Source organism: Citrus clementina, unplaced genomic scaffold, assembly GCF_000493195.1.
Source record: "Citrus clementina cultivar Clemenules unplaced genomic scaffold, Citrus_clementina_v1.0 scaffold_9, whole genome shotgun sequence".
NCBI classification, from domain to species: domain Eukaryota; kingdom Viridiplantae; phylum Streptophyta; class Magnoliopsida; order Sapindales; family Rutaceae; genus Citrus; species Citrus x clementina.
The window spans coordinates 3,724,362-3,749,288 of record NW_006261964.1 but is presented as its reverse complement, the minus strand read 5'-3'; the positions used below and the strand labels follow the sequence as shown (position 1 = coordinate 3,749,288).

At 33.8% G+C, this 24,927-nt stretch overlaps 4 protein-coding genes across 5 annotated transcripts; all 4 read left to right on the top strand.

Annotated features, from left to right (window-relative positions):
• Positions 1-13: 13 nt before the first annotated feature.
• LOC18033260 (uncharacterized protein YwkD) lies at positions 14-9,486 on the top strand. Of its 2 annotated transcripts, XM_024184527.1 has the most exons (4): positions 30-287; positions 406-636; positions 8,908-8,983; positions 9,268-9,486. In XM_024184527.1, exons 1-4 carry the CDS (start codon positions 204-206, stop codon positions 9,303-9,305), a joined length of 429 nt encoding a protein of 142 aa, XP_024040295.1. In that variant the 5' UTR covers positions 30-203; the 3' UTR covers positions 9,306-9,486. The 2 variants fall into 2 exon arrangements, with proteins under 2 accessions (XP_024040258.1, XP_024040295.1); XM_024184490.1 differs by lacking the exons at positions 8,908-8,983; positions 9,268-9,486 and adding an exon at positions 6,856-7,168 and having other exon boundaries at positions 14-287.
• A 614-nt stretch (positions 9,487-10,100) lies between these two features.
• Positions 10,101-11,322, top strand: LOC18032975 (late embryogenesis abundant protein D-34). Its single transcript, XM_006419883.2, has 3 exons — positions 10,101-10,460; positions 10,693-10,965; positions 11,064-11,322. The coding sequence occupies exons 1-3, from the start codon at positions 10,137-10,139 to the stop codon at positions 11,226-11,228; spliced, it is 762 nt and encodes a 253-aa protein (XP_006419946.1). The 5' UTR covers positions 10,101-10,136; the 3' UTR covers positions 11,229-11,322.
• A 7,413-nt stretch (positions 11,323-18,735) lies between these two features.
• On the top strand, positions 18,736-20,357 carry LOC18033213 (late embryogenesis abundant protein D-34). Its single transcript, XM_024189307.1, has 3 exons — positions 18,736-19,107; positions 19,680-19,967; positions 20,071-20,357. The coding sequence occupies exons 1-3, from the start codon at positions 18,775-18,777 to the stop codon at positions 20,233-20,235; spliced, it is 786 nt and encodes a 261-aa protein (XP_024045075.1). The 5' UTR covers positions 18,736-18,774; the 3' UTR covers positions 20,236-20,357.
• A 2,964-nt stretch (positions 20,358-23,321) lies between these two features.
• LOC18032540 (transcription repressor OFP12) lies at positions 23,322-24,339 on the top strand. The gene has a single exon (XM_024184621.1). It carries the CDS (start codon positions 23,472-23,474, stop codon positions 24,105-24,107), a length of 636 nt encoding a protein of 211 aa, XP_024040389.1. The 5' UTR covers positions 23,322-23,471; the 3' UTR covers positions 24,108-24,339.
• Positions 24,340-24,927: the final 588 nt, after the last annotated feature.

Here is a 24,927-nt window from a genome sequence, read left to right as displayed (position 1 = left end):
CTACCCACGCACGCCTAAGCCAAATAGCTTATTTTATAAGCCATATAAAAGTTGGCCTAAGAACAAAAATAACATACAGTGCGTAGGCGTTTCTGGATTCTAAATTTGTCATATTTGAAACCGACGTCGTTTCATCCCGACAAACAAAGTGAAGGAACAGAAACAGAACAAGTGAACCAGAGATTTTTCGATAAATCACAGAAATGCCGGTGAACATAGGCGCGACTCTCAACCACATCTCTAGAGAATCCTCAGACATAAGGCGCCTCGCGGACTTTTACAAAGAGGTATTAAGCATATTTTATAAAACCAAATTAAATCACTTGCGTTTTCAATTTTTTTTTATTGAGAGAGAATGATTATAAAATCTACTGAATTTTTTTGTTTATTTTATTTTGTGTGTAGATATTTGGCTTTGAGGAAATCGAAGCCCCGAATTTCGGAGAATTTAAGGTCATATGGCTGAATTTGCCTGGAGCGTTTGCTCTTCACCTCATCGAAAGAAATCCCGGCACGAAGCTTCCGGAAGGCCCGTACAGCACCACGTCACCCACTGCCGACCCTAGCCATCTCCCCCGCGGTCACCATATTTGCTTTACCGTCTCCGATTTTGACTCCTTTCTGCAAACTCTCAAGGTATTTCTTTTTTCTTCTTTTTTTTTTTTTCTATTTTAACCTTTGTTTTTTCTTTTTGTCGTTAGTATTTTAGTTAACATTAATTTTATTACTGAAAAGGAAAAAGATTTTTACTGAAATTTGTTACTGGAAATTGCAACAATTGTAGTAATACCTGCTGATCAGGAGAAATAATGCAAATATATATATATATAATTTTCAATCTAGGATTTGAAAGGTGCCGGAAAGTTCGGAAAAGCTTTAAGAACAGGTATTTGGGTTTTTTTGTACTTTAAAATTTTGGACCAGAATACTACTATATATATATATATATAATTTTCAATCTAGGATTTGAAAGGTGTCGGAAAGTCTGGAAAAGCTTTAAGAACAGGTATTCGGGTTTTTCTGCACTTTAAAATTTTGGACCAGAATACTACTATATATATATATATATATATATATATATAGCAAAATTCATAAATTTATAAATTGGCAATTAAAGTTTCATTAATTAATATAAATTGGTACTAGTAGTACATGGTGTTGGGTCCAGATCGATGCAGAACTTAATCTGCCTTTGGGACCAGATCTGACTTAGAACAGATCAATATCCCGCACATTCTATTTTCCAGTCGATATACTAGAAGACAAATTTAAAATTTTTAAACTACTTTAAGCAAACTTAAGCATCATAAGTCTCATAGATAATACTAGATCTGGATCCCAGAAATAGTATTCTGATTGAATGGAGGAAGAAGAGAAGATACAAATAAGGGCAGAGATCCGGTCTCTTTGCCTTAGAGGAATGTAGCAGGTTTTATGAAAATTAAAATTTTAAATTAATTACAGAAATTTAAACATACAATTGAACTGTAAAATTTACAAGTGAAATTGCTTGTATCCTTGAATTTTTAAGAAGATTTATTACAGAAGGAAATAGATGAGAATATATTTAAGACATGAAAATTTCTTTAATGTCTTAAGATTTCCAGAAATTTTACAAGAAGAAGAAAGAAAATTCTTTTGAGAGAGTGCTTTGGCCTTTGAGAGCTTCCCTGAAAACAACCTCTGTCTTCTTCCTTTCTTTAGACTCCTTAAATAGATATTTTAGACGACATGATACTATTGATTCACATGCATGGTTGGTGGAGCGGGTCCTCATTGACATGTGGGGGACAGCATCATGGGCCTTCTTTATGACTTTAGCTTTGATGGCTTGTGTTGTAGCTTCACATGCGAAGATAGTGGCGACAACATTATCCGCTTTTGAAGATGCTTCACGTGGGTGAACTTTGGCAAAAGGTCTTCACGTGGCAACAATAACTTTTGCTTTATGGAAAATTACAAAGAAAATTCAAATGATAACTACAAGGATAAAAATACAATACAGATAAACGATAATTACAATACTGAATATGAAAAGTAAGGGAAAATTACTTTTTTTTTTTTACATTCAAATAATTACAAATGGCTTTAATAATGCTTTATTGGAGAAAATATTCCGAAGCAGTCATCTTCGTTATCATCTCCAAGGGAAATGAACGGCTCAGCTTCACCAGAAGAACTTGAACCATAACTCGCCATTGATGGTTCTGATCTCGAGGCAAGGAGCTGTTGCATGACTTTAAAACATTCCTCTTCAGTTTTTGCACTGGCCAAGAGAGACTGGGCCTTCGTTCTTTGAGCGAGGAATGTGCTTTGGGCTTTAACATCTCGAATACTTGGGGCAAGGAGGCCTTTTGAGGAAAGCCAAGCTTGAACTGTGGCTTCTGAAAGTTTGGACTGCTCATCAAACTTAGACCACCATTTAACTTTAAAGGTTCTTTGTAAAATAAGTTAGGCTTCGTGAGTGTAGTAATTGAAGTTCCACATCCAAACCAGAAGGAAATGTGGATCGAAAGATGGATGTGAATTAAGCAAAATTCATAAATTTATAAATTGGCAATTAAAGTTTCATTAATTAATATAAATTGGTACCAGTAGTACGTGGCGTTAGGTCCAGATCGATGTAGAACTTAATCTGCCTTTGGGACCAGATCTGACTTAGAACAGATTAATATCCCGCACGTTCTGTTTTCCAGCCGATATACTAGAAGGCAAATTATTTTGACATTCTGTTAATGTTAGGACAAAAATCAAGAACATAATTTAAACTACCTAGAAATCTTTGCAGTTGAGTTTTATCAAGAATTTTATCAGGAAATTTATCAGCAAATATAAGAGATCGCTCAATAGGTGTAATGGTTCCTTTGGAAATGTAATGACCAAAGAACTTGATCCTTGTTTGAAACAAGGAAGCTTTAGAACTAAAAATGGCTAAACCAGTCTTTCTAGTGGCAAGGTAAAAAGTCTTTAGATGTTTGAGGTGTTGATCAATTGTTTGGGAAAAGATCAACACATCATCAATATAAACAATGCAAAATTCAGAGAAAGTATTATAAATATCATTCATAATTCTCTGAAATTCTGAATGAGCATTCTTTAATCTGAATGGCATTACAGTCCATTCATACTGTCCAAAAGGAACAATAAAAGCAGTTTTATAACGGTCTTTGGGATGAATTTGAATTTGCTAAAATCTAGATTTCATATTAAATTTTGAAAAAATGAATGCAGAATGCAGTTTCTGGAGCAAATCTTTTTTATTAGGTATGAGATACCTAATCCATTTTAATGCTTTATTTAAGGGTTTATAATTTATTGCAAGTCTAGGTGTTCCTCTTTCTATTTCAGAGTTTTTGTTGACATAGAAAGCGGCACAAGACCATGGAGACCTAGATTTTACAATGAGTCCTTTTGATTTTAAATCTTTTATCTCATCTTTGCAATGTTGTTCCAACTCAATGTTCATCTGGATTGGACGGGCTTTGGTAGGTATTTGTTTTTCATCAAAAGAGTTTTCATAAGGTAAATCAACCAAATGTTGTTTTCTGTTCCAAAAAACAGATGGTAGATCCGCACATATTTCTTTTTCAATGAGATCTTTAAAATCGGAGATTTTTCTTTTTATAAATTTATTTTGTAATTGGTTTTCGATTTTTTGTAAACTCAAATATTTTTTTAAACAAATCAGGTCATTTTGTTTTTATTTGAGGAGTGCATGGATTTGGTTCTGATAAACAGAATAAGCTTTAACAATATTCAAATTTCTTGTTTTAGGTTTTTCAATAAAAGAAGAAACAAGTTTTTTGGTTTTTGCTTTAAAAGAGATACCATCATAATTGACAGTATAGGGAGTAATGAGATTGATAAAGGGGGTTTCTAAAATGATAGTATGATGTATGTCATTTGTAAGAATAAAAGAAGTTATGAATTCAAAACCATTGTTATGAATAGAGGCGTCAACTTTAGATTTGACTTTTAATTTTGAATTATTGGCGGCAGAAAGTCTTTCAGTTGTTTTTTCATGAAATCTTTTAAGGACAATGTCTTCTTTAATGCAATTTAAATCGGCACCAGTATCAAAAAAGGCAATGGTGTCAATTTCAAAGTTTTTAGAAAGAATTAAGGTGATTTTAATCAAATATTTTCTTGTGGTGATTTGTTTTAACGCAAAAAGAAAATCATTGGGTATGGATTCAATGTTTTCTAGACTTTGTTCTCCATTATCACCATCAACAGATTCTGATTCTTTATCAGAATTATCCTGGAGTTGTTTTTGTAGGAGAAGTTGAATGGTTTCAGAGTCTAATTCTTTTGTTTTTCTTTCAACTCCTTTATCTCAAATTTGATTTCTTTAATCTCTCTTTGTAAGTCTTGGATATTGGAAATTGTTTTCTTTGTTTTCTTTTTATCCAAGATTTCAGTTAGGTCATATGTATTCTTTTTAATGGTAGGGGTTGTAGAAGTTTCTGCTTTATCACCTAGTTCTAAGGTTTTTAGAAGCTTATCAAGATATTCCTTTTGAAGAGTAGGGTCAGAAATGTGTTAAATTAGCTCAAGAAGAGTTTCTTGTTCTTTAGTCAACACATTGAGCTTTTTTGTCTTTAAATAGGATTCTGTATCAGAATCACTATCACTAGATACAGATGTATCTGAGTCAATTAACTTATCAACCTGTAGAGGCTCACTGTCTCCCGTCATGGAAGACTCAGAGTCAGAAGACTCTAGAAGCAAAAGAGCTACTTTAGAAAGTATTTCTTCATTAAGGCCAAGCTCATTCTACAGCTTTTTGCTCATTCTACAGAATTTTACAGTTATTCTACAGAATTCTACAGAATCACTGGTTCAGTGGCTCCTTCTAAGATCCATTCTTCAGGGAGGTTCACATCCTTCCATTGGATTGGTCTAGGAATAGCTGTATTGGCTTTAGACAAGTCAGTCTGTAAGAGAAGAGTTTCATCTCTTTTTGACTGAAATAGATGTTTTGTATTGGTAAACGCAGATATCATGTCTTTGTAGGATATTCTGAAAATTAGGGCATCCATTGTAAGGCGAGCATAAGCTCAGGAGATTTAGAGATGGATTTCATCCATTCATGTACCTGTTCTGGAGAGGCAATAGCTTTAGACTGGGCTTCTTGTTGCTCTTGTTCTTCAACTATGTCAATTCAAGACTTGATTGACATGGCTGAGGAAAATCAAGCTTTTTTGTTTTGTAAATCATTTCTTTAGAAACCTTAGGAAGTTCCCAACAACAATTGCTTTATTAAAGTCTTCAATTATGAATTCTTCTGTATTCACAACACGCTTTGAATCACTAGTCTTCTCAGAAGAAGAGCTAGAAAAGGAAGATGCTCTACATAGTAGATTTAGAGATGGATTTCATCCATTCATGTACTTGTTCTTGAGAGGCAATAGCTTTAGACTGGGCTTCTTGTTGCTCTTGTTCTTCAACTATGTCAATCCAAGACTTGATTGGCATGGCTGAGGAAAATCAAGCTTTTTTGTTTTGTAAATCATTTCTTTAGAAACCTTAGGAAGTTTCCAACAATCAATTACTTTATTAAAGTCTTCAATTATGAATTCTTCTGTGTTCACAACACGCTTTGAATCACTAGTCTTCCCGGAAGAAGAGTTAGAAAAGGAAGATGCTCTACAGAGTAGAGAATCCATGGATAAAAACCTATCTGAAAATTACGCAGATATATTGGATTGGAAGATGGTTTTTATCACTCTGATTCATTTCAAGCAATTTTAAAGATTTTCCCGAAAGGTTGGTTTTTCAAACCATGGGATTTGTCAAAACCCCAGTCTTTCTATCAAGACATTTTAGAATTCACTGAGTCTGTAAAATTCAAACATTTCTTCCTCAGTGAATCTCATTCTGAGCCTGCCTATTCCACGGCAACCATTCTTAAAGTTTTGAGCCCAAAGTAGTGGAACGACCAACTCCACAAACCAAAGACCTTTCCTGCTAATTTTCGAAGAAGCTTAAACCATTGCTTATCTTTTTCCTATTGGGATTATCAACAAGCCTGGTTTAATACATTTTTTATTCAAAACCCAAAAAAGACCCATTCTTGGTTTTTTTTTTTCAATTCAAAAATAACCGTCTAAAGTCTTCCAAACTGGTTTCAACAATGGTGGAACTATTTTGGGCCAAGCCCAGATATTCTTACCCATAACGCCATCCACTGTCTAAATCTTTTTAAAGCCCATTATGTTCCTTCAGAGTCCGAGAAAAGATTTCCTCATTTTCTTTGTTTCTGTACAAATTTCTTTCTTCCTTGGGTTTGGATGTGGAATTTCAATTACTACACTCACGAAGCCCAACTTATTTTATAAAGAACCTTTAAAGTTAAATGGTGGTCTAAGTTTGATGAGCAGTCCAAACTTTCAGAAGCCACAGTTCAAGCTTGGCTTTCCTCAAAAGGCCTCCTTGCCCCAAGTATTCAAGATATTAAAGCCCAAAGCACATTCCTCGCTCAAAGAACGAAAGCCTAGTCTCTCTTGGCCAGTGCAAAAACTGAAGAGGAATATTTTAAAGTCATGCAACAGCTCCTTGCCTCGAGATCATAACCATCAGTTGCAAGTTCTGGTTCAAGTTCTTCTGGTGAAGCTGAGCCGTTCATTTCCCTTGGAGATGATAACGAAAATGACTACTTCGAAATATTTTCTCCAATAAAGCATTTTTAAAGCCATCTGTAATTATTAGCCATTTGTAATTATTTGAATGTAAAAAAAAAAAAAAGTAATTTTCCCTTCCTTTTCATATTCAGTATTGTAATTATCATTTATCTGTATTGTATTTTTATCCTTGTAGTTATCATTTGAATTTTCTTTGTAATTTTTCATAAAGCAAAAGTTACTGTTACCACGTAAAGACCTTTTGCCAAAGTTCACCCACGTGAAGCATCTTCAAAAGCGGATAATGTTGTCGCCACTATCTTCGCATGTGAAGCTACAGCACAAGCCATCAAAGCTAAAGTCATAAAGAAGGCCCATGATGTTGTCCCCCACATGTCAAGGAGGACCCGCTCCACCAACCATGCATGTGAATCAATAGTATCATGTCGTCCAAAATATCTATTTAAGGAGTCTAAAGAAAGAAAGAAGACAGATGTTGTTTTCGGGGAAGCTCTCAAAGGCCAAAGCACTCTCTCAAAGGAAATTTTCTTTTTCTTGTAAAATTTCTGGGAATCTTAAGACATCAAGGAAATTTTCCTGTCTTAAATATATTCCCATCTATTTCCTTCTGTAATAAATCTTCTTAAAGATTCAAGGATACAAGCAATTTCACTTGTAAGTTTTACAGTTCAATTGTATGATTAAATTTCTGTAATTAATTTAAAGTTTTAATTTTCATAAAACCTGCTACATTTCTCTAAGGCAAAGAGACCGAATCTCTGCCCTTAGTTGTATCTTCTCTTCTCCCTCCATTCAATCAGAATACTATTTTTGGGATCCAAATCTAGTATTATCTATGAGCCTTGTGTTGCTTAGGTTTGCTTAAAGTAGTTTAAAAATTTTAAATTTGCCTTCTAGTATATCGGTTGGAAAACAGAACGTGCGGGATATTGATCTGTTCTAAGTCAGATCTGGTCCCAAAGGCAGATTAAGTTCTGCATCGACCTGGACCCAACGCCACGTACTACTGGTACCAATTTATATTAATTAATGAAACTTTAATTGCCAATTTATAAATTTATGAATTTTGCTTAATTCACATCCATCCTTCGATCCACATTTCCTTCTGGTATCAGAGCCACGGGAAGGATAGTGTAATATAGGATAGAGACTTTGTGTTTAAAGACTTGTGTTTTAGTTGAACATTGTTCGTGTGGTGAGTGTTTACCTCTGGGTGCCTTGGTAGCATTTGGTCGTAAGTCCCGATTTGGTTGAAGGGCAGTAAAACCAATTCTTAGCCTTGGATTGTAGCCATACCTACAGGACTAAAACTAGAATATAGGTTTTTATCCATGGATTCTCTATTCTGTAGAGCATCTTCCTTTTCTAGCTTTTCTTCCGAGAAGACTAGTGATTCAAAGCATGTTGTGAACACAGAAGAATTCATAATTGAAGACTTTAATAAAGTAATTGATTGTTGGGAACATATATATATATATATGAGAAATATTCCAGTCTGAAATTTTAAAATGCGGGAACGTTTGGAAAAACGCATAAACCGTGCGGTTTAAACGTTTTCCGCACTTTATGATCTCGAACCAGAAAACTACTAATATATATATAGTTTGTCTTTAGTAATGTTATTAGGAAGACAATATGTTTTAAAATAGCAAATTGATGAATCTGAAGAATAATTATATAGGGTGTTCAAAATTCAAGTCAAACCAGATTAATCATGAATGCAATGCAAATTGACGCAATGTTTGAAGCTGGGAGTTTACAATTCTTTAGTTTTGGAAATTCTGAAGCAGAGAGTTTACAATTCTTGAGTTTTGGTTGTTTTCTTCTTGTTGTTGTATTGTCAAATGAGGGGTGATCAGAAGATGGTGACCTATTTGTGTTACTAGAAGTTCTGGCAATCAAGTTAAGCTACAACTTTTTGGTTGACCAAAGTTTATTATTGATTGTCATAGTCGTTGTTCATGAACTAATGTGATTGAGAGATTTCTCCTAGGATAAAAGGAGAGTATAAGATGCTTTGCTCTTAAAACTTAAACCTTCAATGCATTGGTGGTAGTGTGTCTTAGAGAACTCCCAAAAAAAAAAAAAAATTGGAATTTTTATTTTCTTTTGTGAGGTTATGTATTGGTTGAATGAGAAGTGGCTAGATACTCCTACCTTTTGTTTGTAATCAACAAGCGTAGGCATTTTTTGTTACTTTTATTATGGTAAACAGAGGACCTATTTTCTAGACAAAGTGGATGACTGGAATTTGATTTTGTAGGAGAAGGGAATCCAGACTTTCCAGAGGTCCCTACCGGATGGGAAGGTCAAGCAAGTCTTCTTCTTTGATCCAGATGGTAAGTCTTGTTCTCTGTATTATTTCCTTAACCCTGTTAAAAAATCCACAAGTAGAAGACTAATGGTTAATGCAACTGCTTCTTCTTTTCCCCCACCCCCCAACTCAGGTCTTTCCAAGATGTCATTTCCTTTTTAGCCTTTTTGATAACGCATGTCTTGAATGTTTGGTTGAGTTTCTTTTATGGTATTCTTAACTGCTCATAAATCTGTCGGATACTCTGGATTGGAGGTTAGAGGTTTTGCAGTTACGGTCTATCTTTGAAATTTGTGTTGTGATGCGCAGGTAATGGTTTGGAAGTTGCAAGTCGCCGTGATGAATAATCTCCACCTCCAATGGTTACTATAAAATGTTGTCAAAGTAGACTGGTAACTCTGAAAGTATATATGAAGACATAAAAGTATTAGTGGCTCTAATATTCATGTATGTATGGAGTGTTGGGATATGCTACTATGTTAGATTTAATTCTAATAATGTGAGTTGTGGCCTTTTTCTATGTGCACATATTCTGTGAATCTGGAATTCTCTATCACGTACCAACAACTAAGCTGAAATTGCATTTGTGCACATGTCAGTAAGCTTTTAGTTTCCCACTCTGTGTCCGGTCATTTTAAGCTTCATTGAGGTATTCTAGTCTAGTTCTATATAAGATTTCTGCTCTAAGCTCTCCATGCATAACAGAATATGATCTTCGATTGTGACATACAATATCAATCCCAAGAAAACTAAACTAAACTAAACTATCAGAAAGGAAAGGATCAATAAATCAACAATATTATATACATATTATGGTGTCCGGTTTGCCCTTGGAAATAAAGATAGGAATTGGAGGGTTTTAATTCCCGGCCAAGCTACACGTTCTGAGCCAAGTGTCTATCTATCAGAATTTCAGCAGCTAGATCAACGTAATCGTTTACAGCGAAGTTGACAAACAACCACGTTTACTCTTATAAACGGGATGAATTGCCACATGTAATCATCTTCAAAACAAACAAATCGATTAATCGTTTGACACGTTTCTCAAAGATGCCACTTGTAGTTAGTAGAGTCCCACTCCCGCATCAAACAGATGAAACTGCAAACATTCTATATAGTCTTCTTTGTTAGTTATCACCTTTCCAGCCAACGAATTCGTCGATCGTTAGTGTTAAAAAATGAGCCAGGAAGAGCCACGAAGGCCTCGGGAAGGCCAGGAGCCGCGTGGTCCGATCAAATACGATGACGTTTTCAATGTCTCCGGTGGACTCGCTTCAAAAGCTGTTGCACCACAGGATGCTGCGATGATGCAGAGCGCTGAAACGGCGGCGTTTGGAAGCACACAGCCAGGCGGACAAGCCGAAGTCATGCGATCCGCTGCAAGAATAAACGAGCGTGCTGGTCTTGTCAGCCGTGGAGATGCCGCCGCTGATCAGGGCGTCACTATCACTGGAACTGAAATCCCTGCTGGCCGCATAATCACTGAATCACTTGACGGACAGGTCCCCACTTCTCTTTCGCTTCACACAATCCATGTAAATTCACAATAATTATCTTATGGCCACTTGAAGATTACTATTCTTCATTATGCCCCCCATCGAACTTAGAGCTTGTTTACTTGTCTAGCCATGGCACAACTTAGATGGTGTAAGTATGTGTGTGTGTCTCTCTCTCCCTCTCTCTCTATATTTAATGCATTGTGTAATATGATGGATCGATGCTATATTGTGCAAGGTTGTTGGGCAATACGTCCAAGTTGCAGCAGAGGCAACGACCCAACAAGGTGCGATTACGGTGGGACAAGCCCTTGAAGCTACAATGCAAACAATCGGGGACAAGCCAGTGGAATTAAGCGACGCTGCCGCAATCAGAGAAGCGGAAATGAGAGCGACTGGTAGTAACATTGTAACCCAAGGCGGTTACGCAGCTTCAGCTCAGTCTGCGGCCGCCTACAACACTGGAATGATCGGCGATGAAGACAAGATAAAGCTTAGAGATGTTCTGGCGGTAACTAGTTTATTAAATAACTTGTCTAGTAAATAATGATTTTGAATTGGACGGGGCCGGGGACATATATTATAATTGTTGATGCCTGTGATGTGCAGGGCGCAAGTGCAGCTTTGCCAGCGAAGGTGGTGACGCGACAGGATGCTGAGGCGGTGGTGAACGCAGAGCGGAGGAATAGCCCGCAGTTGACGACACATCCCGGAGGAGTGGCGGAGTCTATGGAAACTGCTGCTACGCTGAATGAGAATATTAACATAAAATAATTGAGCTCTGTTAAAATTACCAATATGGTAATAATGGTACTGTCTTTATTAGTTTTACGTTTTTGTGATGCTTTATCTGCTTAAGAACTAAACTAAGCTAGCTAGTGCATGCACCTTCTGGTTGTTATGTTTAGAGTGCGGCGTTTTTTGTTTTTGTTGAATGAGAATGCCTTCTGTCGTGTAATAAATCTCTATTCTGCAGCAGTCATGAAAATCTAGTACTGTTGTTTCTTTGGGAATAAATCTGTCAGCAACAAGCAACAAGTTAAAAAGATTAAAAAAAAAAAAAACACATAATTTAATATGATGTAAAAGATTAAAAAAAATTAAAAATTTTAAAATAGTGTATTTTGTTCTAGAGTATATTGAAATATGTAATCTTTTATCTCTTATTTTATTTTCGACGTTAATATGATTAGAGATTTCTGGTTATTATTGAAAACTTATTTATTATTGAGGTATACAGTTATCAAAAAATAGGAAATTCTTGCAGTGAATCTAATTCTAAAGAAGTGCATTTTCTTGTTAGTGAATCTAATTCTAAAGAAGTTTTTAAATGCGGATTCTATGTTGAATTTATAATTATACGGTACTGACAAATAATATTATACACAACAATATAGTTGAGTTTTGATATTGTAAAACCTAAAGATGTAGGGGTGTTCGCGGATTGGATTTTACGGATTGGACATCAATCCATATCCGATCCATAATTTTACGGATTATAATTTTTCAATCCAATCCAATCCACGGATTGATTAAATTCAATCCAAATCCAATCCATACATCTGCGGATCGGATACGGATTTAACTCAATCTATATCCAATCCATACGTCTGCAGATCGGATACGGATTTAACTCAATCCATATCCAAATCCATCATTTTACGAATTGATTTGCGAATTAAAAATTTTAGTTCTCTTCAATCTATAAAATAATGAAATTAAAAAAATCTAATATAAAATAATTTTACTACCAATTAAATTTAAAATTGAATAAAATTTAAACAATTTAATTGTTTGTTTTAATAATACATTCAAAATTTCAAAATATAACACATCGAGATTATCATTTCAAATAAAACTATAATAATATGTTTAAAGTTTTAAAATATAACACACCAAAATTAATTGTTCAAATAAATTACAATAATATATTAATATAATATCAAAATTAATTGTTCAAATAAAACCACAATAATACATTGAAAGTCTCAAAATAAAACACACCAAAAGGAAAAACTTCCAGCTCCAATTTGTGCTTCGTATTTTAGCCTAAACAAAATAAACATAATTGATATAAATAACAAATAAAAAATTTATTAAATAAAAAAATTTATTTACTAAACAAATTAATAAATATTTACCCTTATATCCCATCAAATGCCATCAAACTTCATCAAATATGTTCTTGTCAGCTCCCAAAATCTCTGTACGTATAAGATAACAAAAATGTCAATTTTTAAAATAGAATAACAATACAAAGTCAAATAATAATAAAAAAATAAAATTAAAGTTAAATTGTTACATTTTACCTGTCTCAATATGTTCAATCTCATCTATTGCTTCATCAAGATTTATCGGAGTTGAACGTAGCCAATTTTGTATGCAAATTAATGCCTCCACCGTCCTTGTAGATAGTGAGCACCGATGTGGATCAAGAACACGCCCACCAGTGCTAAATGCTGACTCAGATGCCACAGTGGAAACAGGCATGGCCAAAATATCTCGAGCAACATAAGACAAAATTGGATATTTGGAAGAATTAATCTTCCACCAATCCAAAACATCAAAACTCTCATTTTCTGGGTTCTCACATGATTCTAACAAGTAAAGATCCACTTCTGTTTTGCACTCTACAAAAGTGTTGTCTTTTAAAATCCTCATATAACCCGAATCAAACACTTGCCTAGCATCAACCTCAATATCAACCTCTAAATCTTTTTCATCATTGACAACATCCGTTACTTCCACATCATCACCATAAAGCAATTTGTATTCCTCATATAAACTATGTAAATAATTCCGCACTTTAACAACCAATTCATTAACTTTAAATTCACCAAACAACACTACAAAACAATATCTCAAAAACCGTTCTTTATGTCGAGGCTCAAGCAAAATAGAAACAAACAAATAAGGGTTGATTGTTTCATAATTTCCCCAATACTTATCATACTTCTTTTTCATATTTTCAGCCATTATCTTCAAAAATAAATCCTTACTATCCCTCCAAGCTTGCAATTGTGTATGAATCAAACATAATTGGCGCAAAAAATTATTGGATGTCACATATAAAGAACCCGAAAATGTCAAAGTGGCATCATGAAAAACCTTCAAGAATTTAATGAAATAATGAGCATATTCCCAATCAATTGACGAAGGACACGTTTTTGACTCACTCAAACAAAACTCACGAATGTATTGTGCATCATGAAGCTCTAACCGATTAAATACTTTTTCATACTTTTCAGCAGCCTCTAACATAAAAAAAGTGGAATTCCATCTAGTTACGACATCTAGACACAACAACTTATTTGAAGAAATTTTCTCTCGCTCTGCATATGCCTTAAACTTTTGTATCCTAGAAGGTGAAGATCTAACAAATCTTACAACATTGCGAATTTTAGAAATCGACTGATGATACTCTTTTAACCCCTCTGCAACAATGAGATTTAATATATGTGCACTACACCTCAAATGCATATTTTGACACCCTAAGATTGCACTATTCCAATTGTTCACAACTTTTGACAAATAAAAGACAACACCATCATTAGAAGAAGCATTATCAACCGTTACTATAAAAACTCTCTCAATACCCCAATCTAATAGGCATGTTTCAATTTGCCTACCAATTGTTTCACCTTTATGGTCAGCAACTTGGCAAAAATTCAATATTTTTTTATGCAATGTCCAATTATCATCAATAAAGTGAGCTGTAAGACACATATAACAAAGATTTTGAGCTGAAGTCCATGTGTCTGTAGTGAGGCAAACTCTTTGATGACTACTAACAAAAAAATCAGTCAAATCTTTCTTTGTTTTTTTGTAAAGTTGCAAAATATCACGAGCAATAGTAGTGCAAGATGGTACTTTAAATCTATTTTAAAAAACTCCCAACATTTCCCTAAACCCTTCACCCTCTACAACTCTAAATGACATCTCATCTTTTATAATAAACTTAGCAATTGCTTCCCTACAAGCCTCAACATTATAGGTCGTTGATACAAGGTTACACGACTCTCCAATTTTCACTGGTTGGTAAGACAAAGTTTTTTGTTTTTTGTCCACTCGAGCTCGACTAGGATATTTTAGACATCTCTCTCTTATATGACCCAATAAATTAGATGTTCCTTTATTAAAACCACATTTATATTCTTTTCCACAATATCGACATTTGGATCTAGGATGCAGTGGATCAGAACTTAATTGGATAAAATACTCCCAAGCTTCTGAAGTAGTGGATTTATTGGGCGTACCTTCAGCATTACTGGATGATTTAGAACTTGGGGGGGCTGAATCTACAGCTACGCGTTTTCCTTTATCAAATTGAGAAGTCATCTACACCACCAATATGAAAAATCATTAGAATTAATTACGAAAAATGACAGGAACAAATTAAGCTTAAAAGAGTTTAGTTAGGAAAAGTAAAAGAAGCCAATTCAAAAAGAAAAATCGCGAAATTCGTGTGTTGCATTCAGAAAAGGCAATATGATTGTTAGATCCACAGAAGCAACATGATTTAACCACCCCCCACAACAACTCTTTAATCTTCATTTTTAAAAAAAATAGCCCATCAAACAAGAAATTAACAGATTCAGTTTTACCACAGAACAAAAAGCAAATGCAATCGAATTAAGACATGCAATCAACAAATAATTCTCTCCCTCGATCCCCAACAACCTTATTATTAATAAAAGGATATCAAAATCATTATCCCAAGTCACCATTGATAAAAAAGAAGATAAATAATAATAATTAAAAAAATTAAAACAAATGTTATCGAAGATAAAATCAAAATAATAAATTAAGAGAATGTTTTACGAGCACTGTACCTGGAGAAGGAGATAGAAACACCGTGGTAAAGTTTAATAGTACTCGTCGGAATCGTGCATGTGACTGTGATGGCAGGGAAGCAGGAAGCAACTTAGGGTTTTTTTTTTCGTTTGCAGATTGTTGGTCGTGACCACTGATTTGTGATTTTGGGTTATGCTAATGCTAGTTTACTTTTGGGCTTTTGGCGTTATCTAATTTACTTTTGGCTTTATGTCATTGTTACTTTTTTTTTTTTTGACAAAAGCTTTACGTTACTTTAGTTTTGGTTTTGGATGAGGATGACTTTATTTCAAGAGTTTTTGACCGCCGATTTGATATTTTTTATTTTTATTAAATAATGGCTAAATTATATTATGGTGTTTATGTAATTACGTAATATCATATTTATAATATTTTTTAAAATAAATAAATAAATATTTTTTTTTTGCGGATTCACGGATTTTTGCGGATTCACAAAAGTAAATCCATATCCAATCCACCGACTGCGGATTTTTAAAATTTCAATCCAATCCAATCCACCAATCCATGGATCGGATTTATACGGACCAGATTTTTACGGATCAGACGGATTAAATGGATCGGATCGGATTCTGAACACCCCTTTGAGAATATAAGCCATTGTTCGGATGCTAGGATTAAGTATAGGATTGGATTAATTTTAGAATTAAACATTTATCTTATATTTGGCAAGTTCTAGATTGGTTTGAGGAGGATTAGATTTAAATTTGAATCTAAAATAACAGGATTAATAATTAATTTATGTATGGGTTTAGACCTGACAAGATTTAAAGAAAAAAATTATCCATTCATGAGATTTTTATTTATATATATTTTTTATTTTTTATTTACACTTAATATTAATTAATTAATTTTTTATTTATGATTTACTTGAAATTTATTTATTATCTATAATTAAATTAAATTAGTACTTTTACTTTTATTAACTCTTGAGATTAAATTATCATTACTTATATATTTAATAATTTATCAACAAAACTAACCATTTAATAATTTATTTCATTATTTGATTGTTCTAAATTTAATAATCACTAGTATAATATTAAAAATAATCATGGAAATTAATAACGTTATTAATTAATTGATTTTATATAATATTTTTTAAATATTTGATAGAAATTAATTAAATATTTAGATTGCTTTTGTGTATTTATATTCGATTGTTATATTATGAATCCAATAACTTATTTACATTATATTTAATTTTTTAGTAATTATTTTTAAAATTTATTTTAATTATGATTATAAAATTTCATAAGTAATTGATATTTATATTTGAATATCAATTTAAATGCTATTTAATATTATTTAAATATAATTTAACTAGTTTAATTTCATATTGTACAAAATATAAAATTATATAATATAATCTATTTTGTAATTTAATTTAATTCAGTTTAATCTTAATAATTAGTTCAATTCAATTATATGTGACAAATGTTGCCTAAACGAGGCGATCTAGCTAATCTAACAAATTAAACTGTCAAAGAGAAATCCGGTGCATGATTCAATTGCAATGTACCATTTTAATGAAATTGATTGGCAATTCACGCAAAGTGGCGATTGGTGATTAATAATACCCGAAACCTTGCAATTTCCAAGCAGATAAAAGAAAATCGATCTGATAATTATATAAAGAGAGAAACAGAGAATATTAATATATAAAAAGTCGTGTTTTAAAATTTTTTGTTTGCTTCTTAAATTTTTGGGAAGATTTTATTGTATATAATTTTTTTTAATTCTAATTTTTCTCTAAAAAGTGATTATTAAGGCGAAAATCTTGGGTGAAATTAACCGGGATGTATACTTCATTTTATTGGCCCGCGTTAAATACGCATGCGCACTATTAACTGAATATTGAACGATTAACAAGTGATTGTGCATGCATAGCTAGCTTCATCAATTATGACTTAATATAAAAATGTTCGTGAAAAGGGAATACAAGATAATGAAAATAAATAATGTGGGGTTGTTTCGGTTTACTAACAAATTAAATAAATGGGGTGATACGAAGAGTAAAATATTGGGAATTTACGTGGTTTAGCACTTAATTTACGTTTATGAGAGTCAAAATAGCAATTTTCATTATTCAAATAAGAATTACAATGAATTTTTTTTAATTATTTACCAATGTCTTCTTTATACCTTTAAGGGCTTTCTGTTTATCATGCAATTTTTTGATATTTTAAGTCGTTGATATTTCCTTATATTGATTTGCTTCCACCACTTAATTAGAGTTTGATTCGGAGCTTATATGTATCTCCTCCTTAAAATTGGTTTCTGAAATTTTTAGATTTTTTTTTTTTGTTCACCATCACTTTGTCTTGTACGTGCATACTCTATGTTAATTAATTGTTTGACTTTTCATACTCCATTCTCCATACTCTATGCTCTTTAATTAATTATTTTCCTTTTCATCCTCCATTCTCCAAGCTCCATGCTCTTTAATTAATCATTTTACTTTTCATGCTCTATGTTTTATTTTTACTTTGCATGGCCCACTTTTACCTTTCATACTTCATGCTCCTTGTTCCATGCTCCACTTTGTGCATGACTTTGCATGCTTCGCTCTTGTACATGACTTTACATGCTTCACTTTTTCTAATAATAGTTATGTTGAAAAAAATTTCTAAATTTGTTATTCGATATATTGTACAAAGAGTTTGTGATTCTAATATATATATATTTCTAAAAGTTTAGTTAATACTAGAAAGTCATAATCATAAGACTACAAATTTGATCACAGACTCGAAAGAATCATAGCAGATATATTTGAATTGTTGTTCCTTTTTAATGTGTATAATTAATTGTCACGCTTGTCAATCTATAATCCAAGATGTAATGTTAAAATCTCAAAATGTAGGTAGTGAATACTATAATAAAATAATATTTTTATTTTTATTTAAATAGATGAAATTTATTAATAAAATATTTTTAAATGTGATAAAAAATTTTAAAGATTTAGATTGCATCTATTTTCACATATTTTTTTTCTTTTAAATACTTAAAACACTCGACATGAACTCGATCGGCCACCATACACAACAAATACGTTATCATCTTCATACAGGGTAAGTACTTATCATGGCCAATTCAGACTTGATTATTACAACACCAAACGAGAAAAGATCGAAAGAAAGACTGTAGGAACTTGAGCCAGATAAATCCCCCAGCCGAAGCCCAAAAATTGGTACAAAATAATGGGCGCTTGGTGTCGACGAGTATTTGGAAACCTCGACAGCTAAGAATCAATCGTCGCCACGTGTATCGCTATTGGACACAAGGAACTGTTTATGCCTAACACGTGTCTCCTAGGCCATAGCCAGCCTGAACAATGTGTGTGACACTCCTCCCATTACCTGCCTCTATATCACCTCCTTCGTTAATTTCATGCAATTGCATTTGCCAAAAGGCGCAGAGAGATGCAAGAAGCAATTCCGATAATAGTATAGTCCTTCTAACTTTGAAGATGAGCCAAGCACAGCCGAGGAGGCCAGGAGCCGATGATCAACAGCAACAACCAATCAAATACGGTGACTTGTTCAATGTCTCAGGGGATCTTGCTCAGAAGCCAATTGCGCCCGAAGATGCTGCCATGATGCAAACAGCTGAAGCCACCATCATGGGACAGACACAAAAAGGCGGACCTGCTGCTGTCATGCAGTCTGCAGCTGCCCGGAATGAGGGAGCGGGTTTTGTCGGCCACCGTGACGTCACTGATGTCGCTGGTGACCAAGGCGTCACTGTCACTGAAACGGACGTCCCCGGGAGGCGCATCATCACTGAATCAGTCGGCGGCCAGGTTTTTTTCTCTCTGTGTTTCAGTCTCACGTATATAGTATGAATGTATAATTTCAGAGGATTATGATTCTCTCCTGATTTAAGAATTTCTGATATTTTATTCAGTATCACTAGTATGAATGTATAGTTTCAGAGGATTATTATTCTCTCCTGATTTGAGCACTTCTAATATTTTATAGATTTTGTGCCATCTGTTTTTTAGTATTAATATATTATTATAATTTAATTATTTTTTTAATTTATTAACCACCAATCATATTAATAGAATTTCTTAAGAACAAGATCAAATCAAGAACAAGATCAAATCAAGAAAAGATTCTCATCTAATTCGAAAATCAAGATTTTAGTTTTTTTGTTGGAGTTATGATGGGATCACTATTAATTAAATAAGTATAAAATATAAAACTTATAAATTTGAGGGTTCAAAGTACAAAATTTAGACAAATCTTAATGGTTTTCTCCATGAATTATAACTTAAGAATTCCCTCAAGCCAAATTCTAGATGCCGCCACCGGGCTACATATGAATTGTGATCGAGCATGTAATTAATCGTGTGTGTGAGATCATGTGTAGGTTGTTGGGCGACATGAGGAACCTACGCCGGTGTCTCTAGCACCGACAACTGGGAGAGTGGAACAAGGCGCCATTACTATTGGAGAGGCACTTGAAACAACTGCACAGACAGCAGGCGATAAACCGGTGGATCAAAGCGACGCCGCTGCAATTCAAGCGGCGGAAGTGAGAGCCACTGGAAGCACCGTCACTACCCCAGGTCTCGCGGCTTCAGCTCAATCTGCCGCAGCTCATAATGAAACAGTGGACCGTGATGAAGACAAAATTAAGCTCAATCAAGTTTTGGCGGTATATTAATTAGATGCCGTGCCAATGATGCATGCATGGTGTAACTATAAATCTATATATCTAATAAATAAATAATATTCGGTTATTGTACGGTGCCGTGCAGGGTGCAACTGCCAAGCTGGCCGCAGATAAGGCAGTGACTCGACAGGATGCTGAAGGGATAGCGAGTGCGGAGCAAAGGAATAACCCGAATGCGGATACGCATCCTGGTGGAGTAGCGGCATCTGTGGCTGCAGCTGCTAGACTCAATGAGAACGTCAACGGATGACTGCCCACTACACATGCATATGCTGAAGTCATAATTTGCTTTTTAACTTGTATAATATAGGATCTAAGGGCTGGTGTTTCATGTTTGTGTTAATACAAACTAATAATAGTCTTGGATAGATTATATATATGCATTTGGGTTTTAAACATAGAGCACCCTTATTTGAAGAGCGGCAGCAAAAGAATAAGAAGATAAAAAAATATGAGTATTGTTTGTGCTGTGGTGTTAATAGTGCCAATACTGTAACACACAAATTAATAGCACTGTTCATAATTAGTAATGTAATTTTTGTCATCTTATTGTTCAGATAGCGTTTCTCTGAACTTTATCTTCTTACTGCATTTTCCTTAAAACTTAATTGTAAACTTGTCCCCTTCATATTCATAAGGTCTCTTCCAAACTGATGTTATACCTCTGTTGGATAGTCTTTGACTTTGTTCATTCGCGCGTATTCTACAGGGTCTCTATTGAAATGATAGTTGTCTTATTTGTTTTTGGCTGCTTGACGTACGATCGACGCAAAAATGAAGCCATAGAAAAATCAAGTAGAGAATTTTTGTTCATTATTAATAATAAAAGCTGATGCAATTAGGATTTTGACTCTCTTTTATCAAGCATTTGGTTTAATGCACGGACTTTTATTCAGAAACAAAAAGGTTTTTAGGTTTGGCCTTCTGAAGATCTTTGGCCCACAAGTAAATGCAGTTTCCACGAGTGTGATGGGGTCCTGCAAAACTACATAGTATAAAACTGTGCTTGAATTTTCATTGATTCTTTTTTCTCCTTCTGAATTTACAAGACTTTAACGTTCCATAGTTTATGTTATTAATTGTGCATGAATTTAGAATTATCGACGTCTTTTCTTTTCTTTTTTTAAATTGAGGGAAAAAATCGAGGCATTCATTAATTATTAATATTGTAAGCAATTTTTTTTTCTATAACGCTAAATTTACACGAGCATAATTTATAGAAATGATGTAGCTAGCTTAAGAATTTCCGTCCAAATTTAGAATATTTTCTACTTATGAAAGGAGGATGAACCCTACAAGAATTCGAACTCATTACCCTAGACTGCAAGGAAAAATCTTCACCTCTCGTTCATCTCGATCTCTCTCTTTTTCTTCTTTTCTTTTTTTCCTTCCTTTGGTTTGTTTCTCGAGAGGAGATACCAGTCGTTGATATAAAGGAAAACAAATGAAGTCAAAAATTAATGACCAAGTGTTACTGAGTGGTCAAAAAGAAAAGAGAAAAAATGCTCAGCCCTCTAACAAGAAGGGAAAGGAGCACCACACGTGATCACGTCAATCATATTGGATCATGAGGTAACAGTGTACTTCCATACATGAGTAAAGATAAAATACCAAAAATGTTCAGAACATAATTGAGATTGTGTGAAAATGAAATAAGCAAAACAAGCTAGCGGTACATGGTTTCTTATTAAGAGAAACAAAGAGAACAAAGGACTATTCGTGGTTCTTCTACTTTCTTATATCTTTGTTTGAAGGACTGTAATTATTAACTCTCGTAAACATCAAACTCACCTAACGATGATTTTTATTAAGAGAAACAAAGAGAACAAAGGACTATTCGTGGTTCTTCTACTTTCTTATATCTCTCTTCGAAGGACTGTAATTATTAACTCTCGTAAACATCAAACTCACCCAACGATTATGTTTATTAGGTAGGGTCACTGATGGCATAATTAGTATCGTGTATGTGAGTAATCATTCTTAAGTGCAGGTACTACTATTTTTTTAATACAGATATATTGTTTAGTTATATGATTTAAAAGCATATCCATATAGAAAAATAATAATAATAATAAGAGGCGCCCTCACTAAAAAGTAAATTTTAAGCTCATCAATTTTGTCTTTTCACCATATTACACACATAAGATTTTAATTATTTTTCAAGCTGTGAAAACAGAACTTTGACAGCTTCAATTTTGTCTTTTCACCATATTACACACATAAGATTTTAATTATTTTTCAAGCTGTGAAAACAGAACTTTGACAGCTACAGTTCGCTCATTATTTCAAACAGGCTGAGTTCTAATAGATCTCAGAATCTTACATGAAAACGGACGATCATGATGTTGCTTCCATTCATTCATTAATTTTAAACGTTATTTATAGAGTTAAATGACAAAACAGGCTCCAGGACTCTGAAGAGCTTCTGATAAGAACATGTGTGACGAATCTCTACCTGGTTATCATTTTTGACTTAGCTGAATTTCTCATGTGGAAAGTACATGTATATAACAACTTGGTGAAAAAAAAAAAAGAAACATATACACATGATGGTGTCTTTCTGTAGCGCACATAAATGCTTGATTTTATACACAGGATCTTAAATTTTCAATACGATTAGTCATTTTCACATTTTACTGGCACCACATTGGTGCACCGATATGTTTCATTAGAGGACTTGGATTTTTTTTTTTTCTCACGTGATCCAGGCTTCCCCAGTGTAAATTAACAGAACACTCCAATTATTGGTTTTACGATAAAATATTTTTCTGGGGGAAATTGATATATTGTTTCCAGTAGATGGTACGTAATTGTATCACTAATAAATTCTTAATACCATATCTGATCTAAGGTGTTAAAACGGTAACAAAAAGGACACATTGTTGAAGGATAATTGTGCACAAAATTGATTAGTTTTAAACTGTGCAACACCTTTTATCTAATATCAATTTTTTATATTTAAAGTTCATATTTATCTGTGCTTTATTTGTTAATTTTATAATATCAGAGTCCACTCTTTAACTTAATGGTTGACACCTCATTGCCTCATCTTCAAAATTAAAGAGATGAAATCTCTCTATCTAATTGTGAAAATATAATTTCTCTTAAATTATTAAGAGTAGATCCATCTATCTATTTTCTTTGGAACAGTATTTTGGACCAATCTTCAAATGAATAATAGGAATGCAGGTGTCAACAAATTGCCTAATATTGTGTGATCCTTGTTCAATTGTAAATTCAGTGGAATTCAAATTAATGATGAGATATTCTAACATTTGATTGGATATAAGATATTTCCTCCATGCAACCACAAAAAGCACTAAAGCTTTATAATAATAAAAGAGACAAACCAAAAAATGATTAAGAAATCTCTCTTTTTGCCTTGCTAGCTCTCTCTTCTTAAACAATACTTTCTCACCAGATACAAAGCTTCTTTCTCCATCTCTTAGACAGCAGCTTAACGTTTCTATCTTTATCTCTCTCAAAATGTCTAGTATCTTTTGGAAGCACTTTCACCTCTGCTTCTCAAGCCTCAAATGCTTGCCTTCTATAACTCCATCTCCTCCATCACCTTCAAAACTACAAGATCAAGATAACAACCCTTCGTCTCCCACAAGCACATCATTCCTCATCAAGAACTTCAACTCTCTCTATGATCAATCCTCTGATTTTTCCACCTCAAAATCCTTGACACCTTCAACCGATGACTACTTCTCCTCTGACACTGAAGCCGACACCGTTTCTCCCCCAGATTTCACCACCATATTTGCCTCTCAACGCTTCTTTTTCTCCTCTCCAGGCCGTTCAAATTCCATCATTGAGTCATCGGATATTAACAAATCGGAAACCCATCATGATCAAGAAACTCCGCTCAATGGAGGGGTTGCTGTGAAGAAATACTCGCCGGATCCTTACCAAGACTTTCGTTGCTCAATGCAAGAAATGATCGAAGCAAGAAACCTAACTGATGTGATGGCTAATTGTGATTTTTTGCATGAGTTGCTCCTTTGTTACCTCACATTAAACCCAAAACACACCCACAAGTTTATCATTAGCGCTTTTGCTGATATTCTCATTTCCCTTTTGTCTTCCCAGGATTCCGATAGCCGTCAACGGAGGTGATATATTTTAGTTGCCTTTTAGCTAGAGAATAACCAAGAAATAACAACTAATGTGAGGGCTGTTGTTAATTAATTTCTTTTTCCTTTTTTTAAATCTTTTTGGTTGTTGCATGGAATTACTTTTGGCTTGGGTGAAAGAGGGATGTTGTAGTGTTGCATTATGCGAAGACAAATTAAGGGTTTAATGTATTTTGATGATCAGGATACCACGCGTGGATATGTTAATTTCTCGATGCATGTTATATAATTTATGCATAGTTTTTGTATCAAGCTATTGTGTACTGTAAAACAAGGCATGTGTTTTCTTGTTATGTGTTCCTTTGATTGATTGACAAATTATAGTTCTTTAATTAAAAGCAAAGACCAGTTCGATTATTGTCCTTGAATGTGTTTTGTGGTCCTGGTAGAATCTTGGGTGCCACCGTTTATGTTCAAGAAATTGCACACATAATCACGAGCGTAGCTAGCTGGCTTATACAGTTGCTTTTGATCAATGGATGTGATGGTAATGGCTATTGCTATTTTAACATTGTAATTATTAACTACTTAGAATATAGGTTGTTATTAAAACTTTAGAAGCTATATATAATTCAGCAAGCAAGCTGGTAAGACTCTGGTGGCGACATCTGTACCAATGTAGATTTACACTATGCCTGCACGTTCACAGCAGCACTGTAGTTTCATAGTTCAAACGCACACTGAGAAAATCCTTTTGCAATCATATTAAGGAGAAAGCTGCTCCATTGTAAAGACTTAATCCTTTTAAAGGATCAATCAGCTGAGAACTAAAAATAAAGGTGTTTGTAACATTTTGAGATGTT

Bases quoted from the DNA above. Each gene is read 5' to 3' on its own strand.
- LOC18033260 (XM_024184490.1), top strand. From the start codon at position 204: ATGCCGGTGAACATAGGCGCGACTCTCAACCACATCTCTAGAGAATCC. The intron at 288-405 runs GTATTAAGCATA...TTTTGTGTGTAG, and splicing joins TCGCGGACTTTTACAAAGAG to ATATTTGGCTTTGAGGAAAT. The intron at 637-6,855 runs GTATTTCTTTTT...TTTTTCATAAAG, and splicing joins CCTTTCTGCAAACTCTCAAG to CAAAAGTTACTGTTACCACG.
- LOC18032975 (XM_006419883.2), top strand. From the start codon at position 10,137: ATGAGCCAGGAAGAGCCACGAAGGCCTCGGGAAGGCCAGGAGCCGCGT. The intron at 10,461-10,692 runs GTCCCCACTTCT...ATATTGTGCAAG, and splicing joins CTGAATCACTTGACGGACAG to GTTGTTGGGCAATACGTCCA. The intron at 10,966-11,063 runs GTAACTAGTTTA...TGTGATGTGCAG, and splicing joins AGCTTAGAGATGTTCTGGCG to GGCGCAAGTGCAGCTTTGCC.
- LOC18033213 (XM_024189307.1), top strand. From the start codon at position 18,775: ATGAGCCAAGCACAGCCGAGGAGGCCAGGAGCCGATGATCAACAGCAA. The intron at 19,108-19,679 runs GTTTTTTTCTCT...GATCATGTGTAG, and splicing joins CTGAATCAGTCGGCGGCCAG to GTTGTTGGGCGACATGAGGA. The intron at 19,968-20,070 runs GTATATTAATTA...GGTGCCGTGCAG, and splicing joins AGCTCAATCAAGTTTTGGCG to GGTGCAACTGCCAAGCTGGC.
- LOC18032540 (XM_024184621.1), top strand. From the start codon at position 23,472: ATGTCTAGTATCTTTTGGAAGCACTTTCACCTCTGCTTCTCAAGCCTC.